The 15,338-nt window shown below is 41.2% G+C and overlaps 1 protein-coding gene across 6 annotated transcripts; it reads left to right on the top strand.

Annotated features, from left to right (window-relative positions):
• The first annotated feature begins 87 nt into the window (after positions 1-87).
• On the top strand, positions 88-13,421 carry FAIM (Fas apoptotic inhibitory molecule). Of its 6 annotated transcripts, XM_045088864.1 has the most exons (7): positions 88-236; positions 4,713-4,771; positions 5,863-5,995; positions 6,344-6,572; positions 9,981-10,030; positions 12,763-12,848; positions 12,968-13,103. In XM_045088864.1, the coding sequence occupies exons 2-6, from the start codon at positions 4,728-4,730 to the stop codon at positions 12,835-12,837; spliced, it is 531 nt and encodes a 176-aa protein (XP_044944799.1). In that variant the 5' UTR covers positions 88-236; positions 4,713-4,727; the 3' UTR covers positions 12,838-12,848; positions 12,968-13,103. The 6 variants fall into 6 exon arrangements, with proteins under 6 accessions (XP_044944799.1, XP_004762467.1, XP_004762464.1 ...); XM_004762407.3 differs by lacking the exon at positions 12,763-12,848 and having other exon boundaries at positions 102-236; positions 12,968-13,421; XM_004762410.3 differs by lacking the exons at positions 4,713-4,771; positions 12,763-12,848 and having other exon boundaries at positions 94-236; positions 12,968-13,421.
• The last annotated feature ends 1,917 nt before the right edge of the window (positions 13,422-15,338 follow it).

Raw genomic sequence — 15,338 nt, 5'->3', positions numbered from 1 at the left:
GGCGGGGGTTGCGTCCGCGGCGCTCGGAGGCGGGTGGCGGCCAGCGCTGGGCACCTCAGGGGACCTGAAGCGCCACAGAGTCGGCGCGCTCGCAACTGGCGGCGGCCGAGCTTTCAGCTTCCGAGGAGGAGGCGCCCGGTTCTCGGCGAGGGGAGCAAGGCCACGCGGCCCGGGTGGAACCCGCCGGAACCCGCGCGCTCCGTGGCACAGAACCTCCCGTGGTGCCCGGCGGCCAGGTAAGCCCCGCGGCGCAGGTGGGGAGGCCCCGGGTCGGGCCCCAGAAGCCCCTGCGCCCAGCCCCGGCGTCCCCGCTGTAGCGCGGCTGCGGCCATCTCCCGGCAGCGGCGGCGGCGGCGGCGGCGGCGGCGGCGGCGGCGGGCGCCGCGAGCGGTGGGTGGTGTCTACGCGGACCGTGAGCCGGGAGGGTGAGGCACCGGGGTGTTCGGGAGTTTTCTGTCGGCCGGGCCCAGGGCGGAGGCAGAGGCGGGAACTGTGGGGGCGGGAGCAGCCTGCGGGTCTCTCCTTCCTGGCCAGGCCCTGCGACCTGAAGGTAATACTATTCCAGCCGTTTTTTCCTGGACGCCTCAGCGGAGTCAAGGTCGTGAGGTGCTGTAACTCGGCTCCTTTACCTAAGCGTGGGGCTCGCGCAGCTCCCCGTGGCTTCACGTGTTTTTGTGCGATCTTTGGGCCTCCCTGGGCTGCGCTCGTGTGCGCCAGGTTGAGCGCAGCGTCCCTCCGCAGGGCCTAGCCCAGGCTGGCCGTGCAGTGTCTTAGTGACCGCACTGCGACTGACTTGGTGGATTCCCTCCCTGCTGGTGAACGTGGTTTGCAGTGGGTAGCAATACGGAAAGCAATTCCTTGAGCACTGTTATGTCTGATGTGTTGAGCATGATTTGTTTAGAGTGGATCTGTTGTAAGGCTTGTGGTTTACGGGGTAAAAATGCTCCTCAGAAAAGTTACCGGTTTTTGGTTTTTTTTTTTTTTTTTAAGATTTTATTTATTTGACAGAGAGATCACAAGTAGGCAGAGAGAGAGGAAGGGAAGCAGGCTCCCTGCTGAGCAGGGAGCCTGATGTGGGACTCGATCCCAGGACCCTGAGATCATGACTTGAGCCGAAGGCAGGGGCCCAACCCACTGAGCCACCCAGGTGCCCAAGTTACCGGTTCTTGTACCTCCGGTAGCCTTTGGGGACACCTGGCTCCTGAAGCTTCCTGACGCACTTTGCTGGAGGTCCCAATGCTTCCCATGGGTCTGGACGCACAGAGTCAACACCTATTTGTTGAAGACTGACTTTGTGGCTGGCCTTACCTAGAGCTTTTGCTGAAATGGGAACTATGAATATCTTAGTAATATTTAAAACGGACTTGGGTTTAGCTTGGACAGACCGTAAACAGCCCCAAGGACGGTTAAACCCAAGTTAAGGGCAAGATGGTTTCGATGAAGAGTAGAAACGTCTTAATAGTTAGGTCTTACTCTGAAACTGACCGTTGAACTGCTAGGGAAGAGATTTTAAAAAAGATAATGCTGATGCCTAGTTACTCAAAAAGCTTTCTTCCAAGACATGTAAAAAAGTTTCAAGTGAGTGACATCATCCTCATCAGTGGAAATAAATGGAATTTGTTTTTCCATCCTTTCCACTTACATTTTTGTTTTAAAATTCATTTTATTTTTATGTTATTGTTATTTTTAAAGTAGTTTTCATGCCCAGCATGGAGTCCAAAGCAGGACTTGGACTCACCACCCCGAGATCAAGGCCTGAATTGAGATCAAGAGTTGGATGCTTGGGGTGCCTGGGTGGCTCAGTGGGTTAAAGCCTCCACCTTTGGCTCAGTTCATGATCCCAGGATCCTGGGATCCAGCCCAAAATAGGGCTCTCTGCTCGGCAGGGAGCCTGCTTCCCTTCCTCTCTGCCTGCCTTTCTGCCTACTTGTGAAGTCTGTCTGTCAAATAAATAAAATAAAAGTCTTAAAAAAAAAAAAGTTGGATGCTTAATTGACTGAGCTACCCAGACACCCCTTCATTTACATTTTTAAAATTTTGTGCTAAAATAGAGGGGGTTTTCTTTATAATGATCATTTTTCAATTTGGTCACTTGATCCTGAAAATTAAGTATATGTGTAAGAGTTTAAGAATGACAGTGGAGGAGCACCTGGATGGCTCAGTGATGTAAAGCCTCTGCCTTCGGCTCAGGTCATGATCCCAGGGTTCTGGGATCGAGCCCCGCATCGGGCTCTCTGCTCAGCAGGGGGCCTGCTTCCTCTTCTCTCTCTGCCTGCCTCTCTCTGTCAAATAAAGAAATAAAATCTTAAAAAAAAAAAAATGACAGTGGATTAATTCCTTTCTCTCAAGTTTTAAACCAGAGTCTTCTCTGGCCTTCCCACCTATTTGGTAGGGCTGGGATCCTTTCTCTGGGGGTCCATTCTGTCCTTTACTTCTTCCCATTACAAGGACTGTCCCATGGCTGTGTCATAATCATCTTTTGGTCTCTACAGCCTCTCACTAAGCTTAGTGTCCAATTCAGTGCCTGGCACGTAAGTGACTGTTAACATGGTGAATGAATTTAGAGTATGACATGTGTTTATTAAGTCCAGTTTGTAATTTGAAGGTGTGTGACAGGTATTTCTCATTTTTCAGATCAGTGAGGTAGATATTGCAGACAAGGACAGTTGTGATCATCTTTTGGTTATAGATAATGGTCGCATTCCAAGAAACACTACCAGCAGGGCACTTGGATCTTTCCTTTTTTTAAACAACTTTGTTGAGGTGTAGTTCACATACATACAATTCACCCATTTAAAGTATATAATTCAATGTCTTTTTGTATATTACAATATTATTTTTTTTAAGTTGTGAAATATGTATCACATAAAATTTGCCATTTTAACTGTCTTTAAGTGTACAGTTCAGTGGGATTAAGTACAACCACAATTTTGTGTAGCCATCACTATTTCTAAAACTTTTCAGCACTTTAGATAGATACTCCATAAATAAATGAATATATGAATGAATGTTGATGATTTAGGGAAAATTTTCAAGAAATAAATGTGATCTTGATTTCTCACTTCCCTTCTAATTTGTTGTGTCGTCTTTTATATTATATATGAAAAGTTATTATAATTAAGATGATACCATGCCTTATTGTAGTATGATAATATTGAAGTTCATTATAATGGAAAACTGAGCAATTCTTTCAAGTTTGAATAGTGAATTACTAAACTTTCTAGGGTCTCTAAAAGTTATAAAGCAAAATATGAAGATACCCCTAAACCCACTCTGATTTGCAAAAGATGGCTTATCCAAATTTATATTATGCTATTTGGCTTCCTTTGTTGCTGCGTATTCTCTTTGCTTTTATAGTTGCAGGATACCCTCCACCCTAGGAGATACCCTAGGGCTTCCTAAGATTAGAAAAATTCACAAATTTGTAAAGTGCTCTCAAAACAGGGATTTATTTTAGGTACAAAGTATTTGAGTTTTTAATTTTTATTCTAAAATTTTCATCTTTTCTGTGCTGCTGGATTGCTTTTATCAATGTTAATCCCTTCTTTAACATCTTTTTAAAAACAGTTTGTGGCTTCTGGCTGTTTCCAGCTAAAGAAGTCTGGCAATCTCCCATTTTTTACAAGGAGAGCGCACACTTGGACATCTATAGGGAGAAGGCCAGGCCAGAGTAGATCCGGAGAGCAAAAAATAGTTGAAGTTATTTTTCAGTAGGTTTGGCAAGGATACAGCTGTTAATCCCAAATCTCCAAACATGGAGGGTTTCCTATGCATGTGTGAATGAATATATGTGTGCTTCTGATTTTAGTAAAATTTAATTAATATTACACCCCAGTTAATTCTGAGGTAATTGCATGGGAGTACTGGGCTTTAGTCTGGCTCAGGCCCTACTAGTGACCTGAGCAAACCACATAATTTTGTGGATTCATTATTGGCACTAGTAAAGTAAGAGGGCTTAGGTAAATGGGTAAATTAAGTTTGCTGTTCGAAAGTGATCTAGCATATCCTTGGTGGCTTCCTGCAAACCAATAATTTCTTTGAAGGTATCTACAAATTTTTTTTTAATTTTTTACTTATTTTTTTAGTTAAGTAAGCTCTACCCCCAACATAGGGATTGAACTCACAACACCAATATCAAGAGTCATGTGCTCTACAACTGAGCCAGACAGGTGCTTCTAAAATATTTTTTAAATTATATATTCTACCATAATATATAGCCTTCTAAAACTGAATATTAGGATTGCATTTTAAATTTTTTACCACCGTGTAACATCAATGCTTCCCGAAGATGTATACTGTTTATCCTGGAGTTTTATGTATTCCCTGACCCACTGCCTCATACCCTTGAGGCTTCTTATACCTCACTTTGAGAAGCGTGGGACCCAGAGGACTGGGTCTCTAGGTCTCTTGCAGCTCTGATGTGGTATCATATTTGAAATAAACTAGAGTCTGTTCTCTAGTTTTAGGAAGTTATAAATTTATAACAGGGAAAAATATGATTGGCCAATTTGCATGACTTAATTTCTTTTCCTGACAACTAGAGATTGCAATTCTATTGTATGTATAAGCTGTTTCATCAGAAACTGCATGCAATTTGAGAAATGGATTGCAAACTTAGAAAAAAACCCTTTGCAGATGTCCTCTTTGTTGCTCTCAGTCTTTCTTTGCTGCAATTCTGCTTTTTTCTTTCCTGCCTGCTAATTGGATTAAAGACTATTTTGCCATCCATGGCATCTGGAGATGACAGTCCTATCTTTGAAGATGATGAAAGGTAAATGTCTTGTGTGGCAATAAAATTAGCTCTTCAAACTTTCAGGATTGTTTTAATCACTCAGGTATTATTTATCCAGTCTACTTTGTTAAGGACACATTTTTTAAACTTGCAGATTGCAAGATGGTTTTGCTTTTCTGTGACTAAGAGCAGGGTAGTAAACACCTGGAATGGAGGTGGCCGCTAATGGCACACATCTTTTCCCATGGGGCCTGGATGTAAGGTCTCCAAATCTGTGTTAGCCCCAAGTTCTCAGCAATCACTTCAAGATGATGTAAAATCCACTTACCATTTCTGATGTAGAGTACACAAACAATATTAGAGTGAGTAAAGAGTAAGATGTAGTTAAGAGAGCAGGCTCAAATATAGTCTGTATATAGGTATTACATAATATATATATGTACTCATGCTGGGCATAGACATAAATATTATATATTTTATATTAATATCAAAAGTATGTATTTAAGTTGTGCCAGATAAAGTATTATGGCAAAAATCCTTTATTTTCTAAATAAGATTATGGTAATAAAGACAAGAATTACCATTTTCCATACATTTTTTTTCTTTTGTGATAGGACATTTCTTCTATGACTTCTCTTCTCAGTATAATAAATTAGAACTGTTTTTGTTAAAATGAATCCTAACGGGTTTAAGTATGAAAGGTTTGGGGAGTTCCTGTTTTGGAGTGAATGGATCTGAAAAAGAAATACCAGAATTAAATACTGTGCTTTTTAAATGGGGATGTAGGGAAGAAGTAGAGACTTTTTATTGACCTTTCCAAGCACTCTTCTGTAGCCCAGCTTAGAATGCTATCCTGGATAGGTTCTTAATCCTATTAATATTAAGGTGACTTTGTTTAGAATTATCCGACTATATATCCATATATAGTAGTTTCATCTTAAAGAAAGAGTAAGAGGGAGAAGGAGAAGATAGTTATATGTACTGTGAGTAGAAATTCTTAGGTACTGTCACTTTAGTATCTTGTAATTTTAGGGCTTTAAAAAAATCCGGTATTTTCATCTTGGAAAGATTTATTTGTTATATTCTTACTGCTTTTGGCCTATTGTAATTGCTTTATTTTATTCCCTTAGCCCTCCTTATAGCCTGGAAAAAATGACAGATCTCGTAGCCGTTTGGGATGTCGCTTTAAGTGATGGAGTCCATAAGATCGAGTTTGAACATGGAACCACATCAGGCAAACGAGTGGTATATGTAGATGGGAAGGTAGGAAAACATGGATTACTTTGTAGATTATGGCATACATAGAAGCTTGAATTTGTTAACATAGATTCTTCATATGTAATTCAAGGCTTTTCTCTTACATTGATTATCTTTATATTTGGGCCTGGATCATGTTACTGGACAAAGAAAACTAATAAGAGTTATAGAGTTCATAGAGTGTAACATTTAAACTTCAAGTGCTTTTATTTTCTAAAATATTTGAATCATGAAGTAATAAAATTACATCTAAATAACATTGCTATTTACTCACTTTAATTACAGCATTTCTAAAGCTAAATATTAAGTTTTCTTCCATTTGTGTGTTTTTAACTTTCATATTTTGTTGCTTAGGAAGAGATAAGAAAAGAATGGATGTTCAAACTAGTGGGCAAAGAAACCTTCTGCGTTGGAGCTGCAAAGACAAAAGCAACCATAAATATAGATGCTGTCAGTGGATTTGCATATGAATATACTCTGGAAATTAATGGGAAAAGTCTCAAGAAGTATATGGAGAACAGGTCAAAAACCACCAATACTTGGGTATTACGTTTGGATGGTGAGGACTTTCGAGTTGTGTTGGGTAAGTGAGCGCTATTTCTGCAGAATTTATTGGCTTTTTATGGTGGTTGTTAGTTCCCCCAACTATCCAGACCCTTTATAGGAGCTTTGCGTAGAGAGAGTGTAAGTATGCGTAGGTGTATTTCTGATGTACCATATGAACGAAGTATTCATTTAAATGACTGATCTATATGAGAGCCAGATTTTGTAGTGATAGATTTAAGGACTATAAACAGGTTTAAAAAAAGAAATAATGATGTATTATTATTTATTATTGATATTTATATTATTGTCATTATTGATACTTCTCTTTAAAATGATGTTTAGAGACAGTAGAAATTGAAGATTGATCAGTAACAAAGGAATTTTTCTCTAGGTAGCAAACAGTTTAGTACTGTAACACCTCAAAGTTGTCAAAGTCCAGATAAAGTAGATTACAAAATAAAGAGTAATAAGCCATTGATCTTTAAGCTAAGCTCTGCTGTTACAGATCGCTATCTATGTTGTTTCTACTGGGCCTATAAAATAAATATTTACAAGTTGCTATCTTTTCTCTCTTCTGGTACTCCCGTATTTCCTGCTTCTCATATCACTAAAGTTAAGACCATTTGGATTATCTCAGTAATTCACTGATTCATTTATTTAGATAATATTGCGTACCTGCTAAATACCAGTTAGCATACTGTAGTATGCAGTAGAAAAAGAGATGTTGTCCATGCCTTAAGGAGTCTACAGTCTATTCAAATGCTACCATGTTCTTTTAAAAAAATTTTTTTGAGAATGAAAAATGTGGGGGCATCTAGGTAGTTCAGTTGGTTAAGCCTCTGACTCTTGGTTTCAGCTCAGGTCATGATCTCACCATTGGTCAGGATCAAGCCCCGTGTTGCGCTCTGTGCTCATTGCAGAGTCTGCTTCAGATTCTTTATCCCTCTGTCTCCTGCTCAGTTTCCTCATTCTCTCTCAAATAAATAAATAAATATTTTCTTTAAAAAGTGAAAAATGGGGGCGCCTGGGTGGCTCAGTGGGTTGGGCCACTGCCTTCGGCTCGGGTCATGATCTCGGGGTCCTGGGATCGAGTCCCGCATGGGGCTCTCTGCTCAGCGGGGGGCCTGCTTCCCTTCCTCTCTCTCTGCCTGCCTCTCTGCCTGCTTGTGATCTCTCTCTGTCAAATAAATAAATAAAATCTTTAAAAAAAAAAAAAAAAGTGAAAAATGTTTGGGTTACTGACTGGCTCAGTGGAGCACATGACTCTTAATCTCAGGGTCATGAGTTCAAGTCCCACACTGGGTATAGAAATCACTTAAATAAACTTAAAAAAAATGTTTATTCAGTAATTAAATGCACATAGTTGGAAAAAAAAAAAACCCAGAAACTCCTATATAGCTTATTTATTGAAGGAACTAGATCAATTTGTCTTGAAGAGTTTCCTGTGGTCTGGATTTTGTTGATAGCACTTCTGTGATGTTTCTCTTTCTTTTTCTTTTTCTTTTTCTTTTTTTTTAAATATGTATCATTTATAGTTTTTATTTTTAAGTAATTTCTGCACCCAAAGTGGGATTTGAACTTACAACCCAAGGTCAAGAGTCACATGCTCTATCAACTGAGCCAGCCAGGCAGTCCCTCTTCTCTGTTTGCCATACATTGGTAGTTGACTGAAGAATTGGTCAAATTTAGGTTTAATTTTTTTTTTTTTTTTGCAAGACTATAGTTTTATTATATCAAGAGGCACATGATGTTTGTCAAACATTGCCCCTCCTGGTGTTTTTACTGTTTTGTGCTCCCAGTACCCATTTCTTCACAGGTTCTCCAGCTGAGCATGTTGTCAGATCTTAAATTTTTTTTAATATTCTGCTACATGAAAAATGATATTTCAGAGTTGTTTTTATTTGCCTTTTTCAAAATTAAGTGAAGTTGAACATCTTTTCACATTTGAGGTCCTTTTGTTTTTCTTTCCTGATAATGCATCTTCATGTCCTTTGACCTACTTTCTTTTGGGTTGTTGGTATTTTTCTTGTTGATTACTCAGAGTCTCTATGTTAGTAAGATTAAACTTTTGTCTGTGCTGTGAGCTTTGCTTATTTTTTTCCACTTTGTCATTTATTGTATGACTTTGCTTATGCACATATGTGTTTTCTTAAATGATGCAGGAATATTTTTTACTTTTACATAGTTAAATGTATTGCAATTTTCTCTTTTGTCTTCTGGGTTAGATTTCTTCAGAGGCACATTAATAATAGCTTTATAGAAGGTCAGAGTTCAGTATAAATTCCATTCTTCACCACCATCATGGTTTACTTCAACAGTATATCCTCTGCTCAGGTGTTGGAACGAGCTCAGTTTCCCTACAGCTGCTGCCATTGATATGCGCCCCTGCCCCTGCACCCCAGGCTGCCACTAGGGCAACCATGGCCCACATCTCCTGGGCCCCTCGGCCTCTCTCCCCTTTAGCCCCGCTCAAAGGCCTATCTCTGTTCTCTGAGGCTCCCTTCTCAAGGTGTGAGGAGAAAAGAGTCCCTACTAGACTGTGTTCCTGGAATAGATAGGCTGTTAGAATGAAGCCCCTGCCTGGCACCTCAACTGTGACCCGCAGGCAAGTTTTTGACCCCCAGGCTTCTCACATGCACACAGGTCCCGATTCTAGGCTTCTTATAATGCCCACAGCTCATCTTGTGGCTGCTTGATGAGTACAATCTTCTCCCCCGCCACCCACCAGAACACTGATATTTACACTTGGATCTGGGGATCCTCCCCCAAAATGCACACGTGTCCTTGCACACTTGCATACATACATATGCCTCCCAAAGCGAGCCCTGACACCTAAACTAATGCTCAGGTGGCTCGTGGTAGCAGTTTGCTCCACAGAGTCTGCACAGTCCAGCAGGGATGCCTGTGTTTTTCCTTATGATCCAAAAATTTTCCCCCAAAATGAAATCATCGCAAAAATGAATAGAGATTATTGGGCCCTCCAGTATGAAATTTAAGGTTAGATTTCTAAGCCTGTATGCTGTCCATTCTACATGAACCCTGTCGCAGCCTTTCTTGGTGACCTCTTTGCGCCATCATCCACTGGGCTCTTTGTGCAAGGCATTGGGGGATTATCTGGTCACTGACAACAGTCTGTGGTGAGGGCCCTCCTCATACTCATTTCTGTGCATCCTTAATCCTGAAGTGTGTGTTGCAGTGTTTATTTTGTTCAACAGGGCTTCACCCATTTGTACCGAGGCTCTGATCATTTCTTAAAAGATTATTTTGTTTCATTTTTATTTTGTGAACCAAGAGTAAACAGTTTCTTCAAATTTAGAAAAATTGGAAAGCCATGAAAAGTTAATAGAGTTTTAGAAGTCCAGTATATCAAACTTCTTTTAAAATAATAGAGTTAATTTTATGTCTGAATCATAGATTATAACTTTTGTTGTTGTTACTTTTACAGAAAAAGACACTATGGATGTATGGTGCAATGGTAAAAGAATGGAGACAGCAGTAAGTTGACCCTTTGATTACTCTTAGTGCCACGGGTAAGGGTTGCTGCTGAAATGTTGCTGCGTTTCCTAATGATGGAGATTGATAATTAACCAAGGTCCTCTAGGTTAAGAACAAGAAAGAGATGAAGTACTCCTGACTCCAAATTCTGGAGACCTTTCCAGGAGAGCACCTGGGGCAGGGAGGGGTTGGAAACACCTTCTGTTGAGAGCTGACCCCAGCTCACATGCTGCCTTTCCTCTCCTGCACCAGGCTCTGTCCTAAAAGGAATTCACACATCCATCCATCAAAAACTGCCCCACAGAGGTTGGCATCCTCCTGTGTTTGTCCAAGTTAAGGTTGAGCTTCATTCCACAGCTCCTCAAACCTGCATGTGTAGGAATCATGTGGGATCTTGTTAAAATACAAATTCTAACATTTCCCCTGGTACCAATGCTATATGTTGCCCCACGGGTCATGTTTGAAATAGGAAGGCTTTACACCATACCCTCAAAGCAGATAGGACTTTTCTAAAAGTGGAGTTTTTTAAAAAGGAGGAATATACACATGTCAGATGACACAAAGGCAGATAGGAAAGGGCCCTGTCACCAACCCCAGAAGACAGGTGGAATGTATAGACCAGCAGTGCCCAGAGGCTACCCCACTCATTGTGGCCAAGCATGATGACATCCACATCTAGCCCCACAGTGTCTGGCCTTTGCTGGCAGCTGCTTGCACCACTATGGCCATGGATGGGATGACTATTGGAGTGATTTCAGCAAGAATGAAATAGCAGTGTGCATAGCACAGGGAGCAAGCAGAAGCAGAGGAGACCATCAAGGGAAGCATGGAGTGTGGGACTGGGAGCTGCAGTACCTGGATGGAAATTTGCCAGGGCCGGGGAGTCTGCTGGCAAGCCAGAGGTACTCTCCTCTGTCCCCACCTTTCATGCTGGCTTCCAACATGAACACCAGGCCTAGAGATAATGGGACCCACTCTGCTCTAGTCAGGTTTAGCTAGTTGTCCATGGTGAGTGCTGCCCTTGTCTCCATCTGGGATAGGTGCAGGAAGGTGAGGAGCAGTGCTCGGAGGGCAGGAAGTCTGGGATGAGTTTGTTCAGCTGCTATCTAGGACCTGCCTGCTGGGTCTTGTGGCTGTCTGCTTCTGAGGAAGTGCCTATGCCAGAAACCAAATGCTACAAAAATAGATGCTTCTCTCTTTCTTAATCCTGGTTTGAATTCTTGAAGGGTTATTGAATCAGGGTTCACTCAGAATCCATCACCAGAGCTTGAGCAGGGTTAGATCTACTGATTTAAATCTAGAGCTCTCTGGGTTCAATCTACTGATCCAGACTTCTTTTATGCAGAGAGGTTTGGAGAGCTCTTCAGTGTCCCTATGGAATAGCTTCGTTATCGTTAGCATGGATCAGGCACCTGCTGGTCCTTCCTGTCCTTTCCTTCCTTCCCTGGAATTCTCTAGATGCCAAATTGGCAGTTTTGAATCCTGTTCCCTCCCCCTCAAGGAATTCTCCAGTGCAAGTGTAAAGAGATGTTTTGTGATATTAAGAATATGGTTGTAAATAAGTAAGAAGTTCAAAGTCATGTTCTTACACAATGTCTTTGTTCCTCAGTAATTAGCAGGAAACCACAGGTGTTTGGACAATAGCACTTTACAACCGTGTTGCCTCCTCACTATAACTCAAACTGAATTTGCAGAGTAGTTTCTGCAGCTCCGCATGTGGGCAGCCTTCCCCAGTAGGTGCTCCCCTGCTCTTGCTGCCCGTGAGCTACAGTTTATCCCCTCCTTTTTCTTTCCATCTCAAAGCATCATGACCAAGATTATGTATCTAGCAAATTCTGCAACCACAGGGTCTTGTGGTGGTGTCAGTACTCCTCTGGTAAAGAGCTATGGGCTGGGTTCTCCCCACAGCTCAGAAAAAGCTCTTCCTCGTGCGGCCTATGATCTCTCAGGCTGGGTAATGGCTGTGGGGCCTCCCTGGGTCGGGTCCAGCTGCCAGGAAGCTCGTGGCCAAGTTTTAACCCTGGTTGTGCTTTCTTTGTTTTCTGGCATATTCTACTTTCATCCTCAAACCCTCCTGTTCTTCCTTTCTTCTCTGCACTACCTGGCCCCTATCTTTTTACTCTAAATTAACTCCTGTTCAGTTCCTGTTCAGTAAAAATATAATATGAGCCATAGATATATATCCAAAATATTATACTTTAACATCAATATTAAAAGTTTTTAGAGTTATTTTACATTCTAAGTCTTCCACACTCCGTGTCTGTTTTTCACTGAAGCAGCACATGGTATTTCAGACTCAGCACATTTCAAGTGCTTGACTGCCACACACGGCTGGTAGCTGCTGTGGCAAACAGAACAGGGCGAGCTTAGGTAGTGCTTGGTCTTGTTATCTGTGTGTTTTACTGTAAGTCACCTTGCATTCTGAGGAATTGGGTTTTCAGAGTGGGCTAAGAGCATTGTATCCCTTCCTGATGGTTGTTTTGCTACTCCGTGCCTCGATGCCCTGGTCTGTACAGTGAGGAGAGTAATAATGCTGCTGTCAGGTTATGGAGAAGGTTCAGTGAAGTAATGCTTACACACTGTTCTTGATACAGAGCAAGTGACTCAGTACAAAGTAAGTGCTGGCAATCATGCTTCCCATTTGTACTTTAGTAGTCAGTGTTGTCTCATAGTGCATGTTATAGACACAGAGCCATAAGACATAAGGGCTTTTTTTTCCCTCTGAAACTCAGGATTGTTCAAGATCAAATAAGAAATGTTCAATTCACAGCAGACATGGAAAAGCATTTAGCAATACAAGCTTCTGACTTTAATTTTCGTAAGTCTAACATTTAGCTAATAGATATTCATTATACCACCCTTTTTAGATGGTGTTGATACTCTAGACAAAGATAAATGTTTCTGGAACACTAATTCCTCCTTCTTTTGTTGGCCTAGGGTGAGTTTGTAGATGACGGGACTGAAACTCACTTCAGTGTTGGGAACCATGACTGTTACATAAAGGCTGTCAGTAGTGGGAAGCGGAAAGAAGGGATAATCCATAGTCTCATTGTGGATAATAGAGAAATTCCAGAGATTCTTGAATGACTTCATGATAATGAATTTTAATCTTAAGATGTAAAGATCAAGACTTTTAAATTACTGTGGTAATTAAGTATGTTCAATATGTACTTTTCAGTACACTTAGTCTGCCAGGTGTTTATTTTTTAGTTACTTGAAACTGTAATATTCCAAGGGTCAAAAAAATTATGTACAATCAATTGTAAAAATTGCAATTTATTTTGTAAATAATGTAAAATGTTTTAAAGCCAAATGGAAAATAAGATATGGACCAAAATCACTCATGTTTTACAAGAGGAATTTTTACTACAATAAATGCTATAAAATAAAATTGGTGCTGCTTGATCTGTGTTTCTGAAAATGGATATCTTCATTGAAAAAAAAAATTTTATTTTAGAGAGAGAGCACATGAACCAGGGGAGGGGGCAGAGAGAGAGAGAATCTCAAGCAGAATCTATGTGAAGCACAGAGCCTGATGCATGCGAAGCACAGAGCCTGATTTCATGACCCAAAGATCATCAACTGAGACAAAATCAAGAGTTAGACACTTAACCGACTGTACCACGAGGGGCCCCTATCTTCATATATTTTTAATCCATACAGGTAGATTGTCTCTTTAGTTTAAAGCATTTGCTACATAATGATATGATTAGTGTACCTGGAAAAAATGAGAAACATTTTCTGTCTGAAAACTTAAAGAAATACCAAATAGTGTCATGTAAGTATTTAATTAAAAATGGGTTTCTGAAAATGTAGTCATTTTGTTTAATCAGCACAGTGAGGACAAAAGAACAAGAGGAAGAAGGAAACTTCTTTACACCAGGCTGCCTCAGTTGCATCCTCAGGCAGTGCTGGAAAAGTGGAGTTGCATCTGGTGTTGGGAGGTGACAGCAGCGTGAGGCAGGCCAGGCCTCCTCAGGAAGGTGAGTGCCTGAGATTATGCACTCAGTGCTCTGCTTAGACAGTCTTTCAGGAAAGGATATCGCTTACCAGTAGGGCCTTTTTGTCAGGGTGTCTCATGTCTGTTACAACACCGTGATCCTCTAAGAGGAGGGGTTCTTCATTTTCTTGACTTGCTCTGTCCTATATGAGAGCCACTAGTCATGTGGCTATTTCAGTTAAATTAATTAAATAGAGTTAAAAAAAAATCTATCACATTAGCCACATTTCAAGTACTGGATAGTCACCTGGGGCTGGCGGCAACCACATTAGACAGTGTGGACACAGACATTTCCATCATCCTCCCACATTCCATTGCATGGCACTGGCCTGCATATGCTGTCTCAGGTTTACTGAGCTGCTCACTAGTGGCACAGGCAGGATTTAAACCCAGGTATTTTCTGACACTGAAACCCCCCCCCCCACCCTTACTACTATCTCCCTGCCACTAACGTACTTCTAAGAGATGTGGGGCAGAATAGAGGCACAACCAGGTTCAAGCACCAGGAAAGAACTAAGAAGAGAACAGGAGAACAGAGAGGAAAGGTGGCTCAAAGAGGCCTGGGCCAGGCAACATGCTAGATGGCAGAGAAAGCATATTAAAATTAGCCTGTAACTACTTGCTGCCTCTAACATTTTTTTTTTTCAGTTCTTCCCAATTTGTGGGTCCACAGACTACCTTCACAGAAATGCCCCCCTGTTCTCCCTTGTCCACCCCCCAGCTCTGCTTCACTGCCTGTGGAAAACCAGGAGATGAACAAAGAGGCGCTCTTTTGAGGCTTCTTAAACTCACATTTGGGTGTTTTCAAGTGTTTGGGTATTGTTTTCTTTTTTCTTGAATAATGGGCTGCTTTTAATGGCCATATTCTGGGACACCAAAAAAATGTTTTAGACCATGTCCAAAAGCAAAACAAATGTTTTTAGGCACTTTGTTTTGAACTCTAGTTATTAGAGATCAAAACCTGTGCATTGCATCCCACAGCAAACACTTGAGGATACAGTTTGATTCAGGCTTTTGTGGAAACCAAACCCAGGGATGCTTCAGATTCGGTGAACCCATGTTTGTTTTGTTAGTGCAAAGTAGCATGGTGATGTAAAAGGAACACAGGGTCAGTTCTTGAGCCTCGGGCTCCTCATTTTAAAACATTAGCCTATTTGTTTTGTTGTTTTAGTTGTTAAATGATATACTGCAGATGTACAAAAAATAGAAATGTAACAGACAGTTGTATTATATATTTTTTTAAGATTTTATTTATTTGCCTGAGAGAGAAAGAGCACAAGCAAGGAGAGCAGCAGGCAGAGGAGGCAC

Source organism: Mustela putorius, unplaced genomic scaffold (genome assembly GCF_011764305.1).
Source record: "Mustela putorius furo isolate JIRA1106 unplaced genomic scaffold, ASM1176430v1.1 tig00003834_pilon_pilon_pilon, whole genome shotgun sequence".
Lineage (NCBI taxonomy): Eukaryota > Metazoa > Chordata > Mammalia > Carnivora > Mustelidae > Mustela > Mustela putorius.
The sequence above is the reverse complement of the archived record's forward strand: the minus strand, read 5'-3'. Positions and strand labels throughout refer to the sequence as shown.

What these genes read in the sequence shown, in the direction of transcription:
- FAIM (XM_004762407.3), top strand. Translation starts at nt 4,728, where the DNA reads ATGGCATCTGGAGATGACAGTCCTATCTTTGAAGATGATGAAAG. An exon ending in TGGTATATGTAGATGGGAAG is followed by an intron (nt 5,996 to 6,343) that starts GTAGGAAAACAT and finishes TTTGTTGCTTAG; the next exon opens with GAAGAGATAAGAAAAGAATG. An exon ending in GTAAAAGAATGGAGACAGCA is followed by an intron (nt 10,031 to 12,967) that starts GTAAGTTGACCC and finishes TTGTTGGCCTAG; the next exon opens with GGTGAGTTTGTAGATGACGG.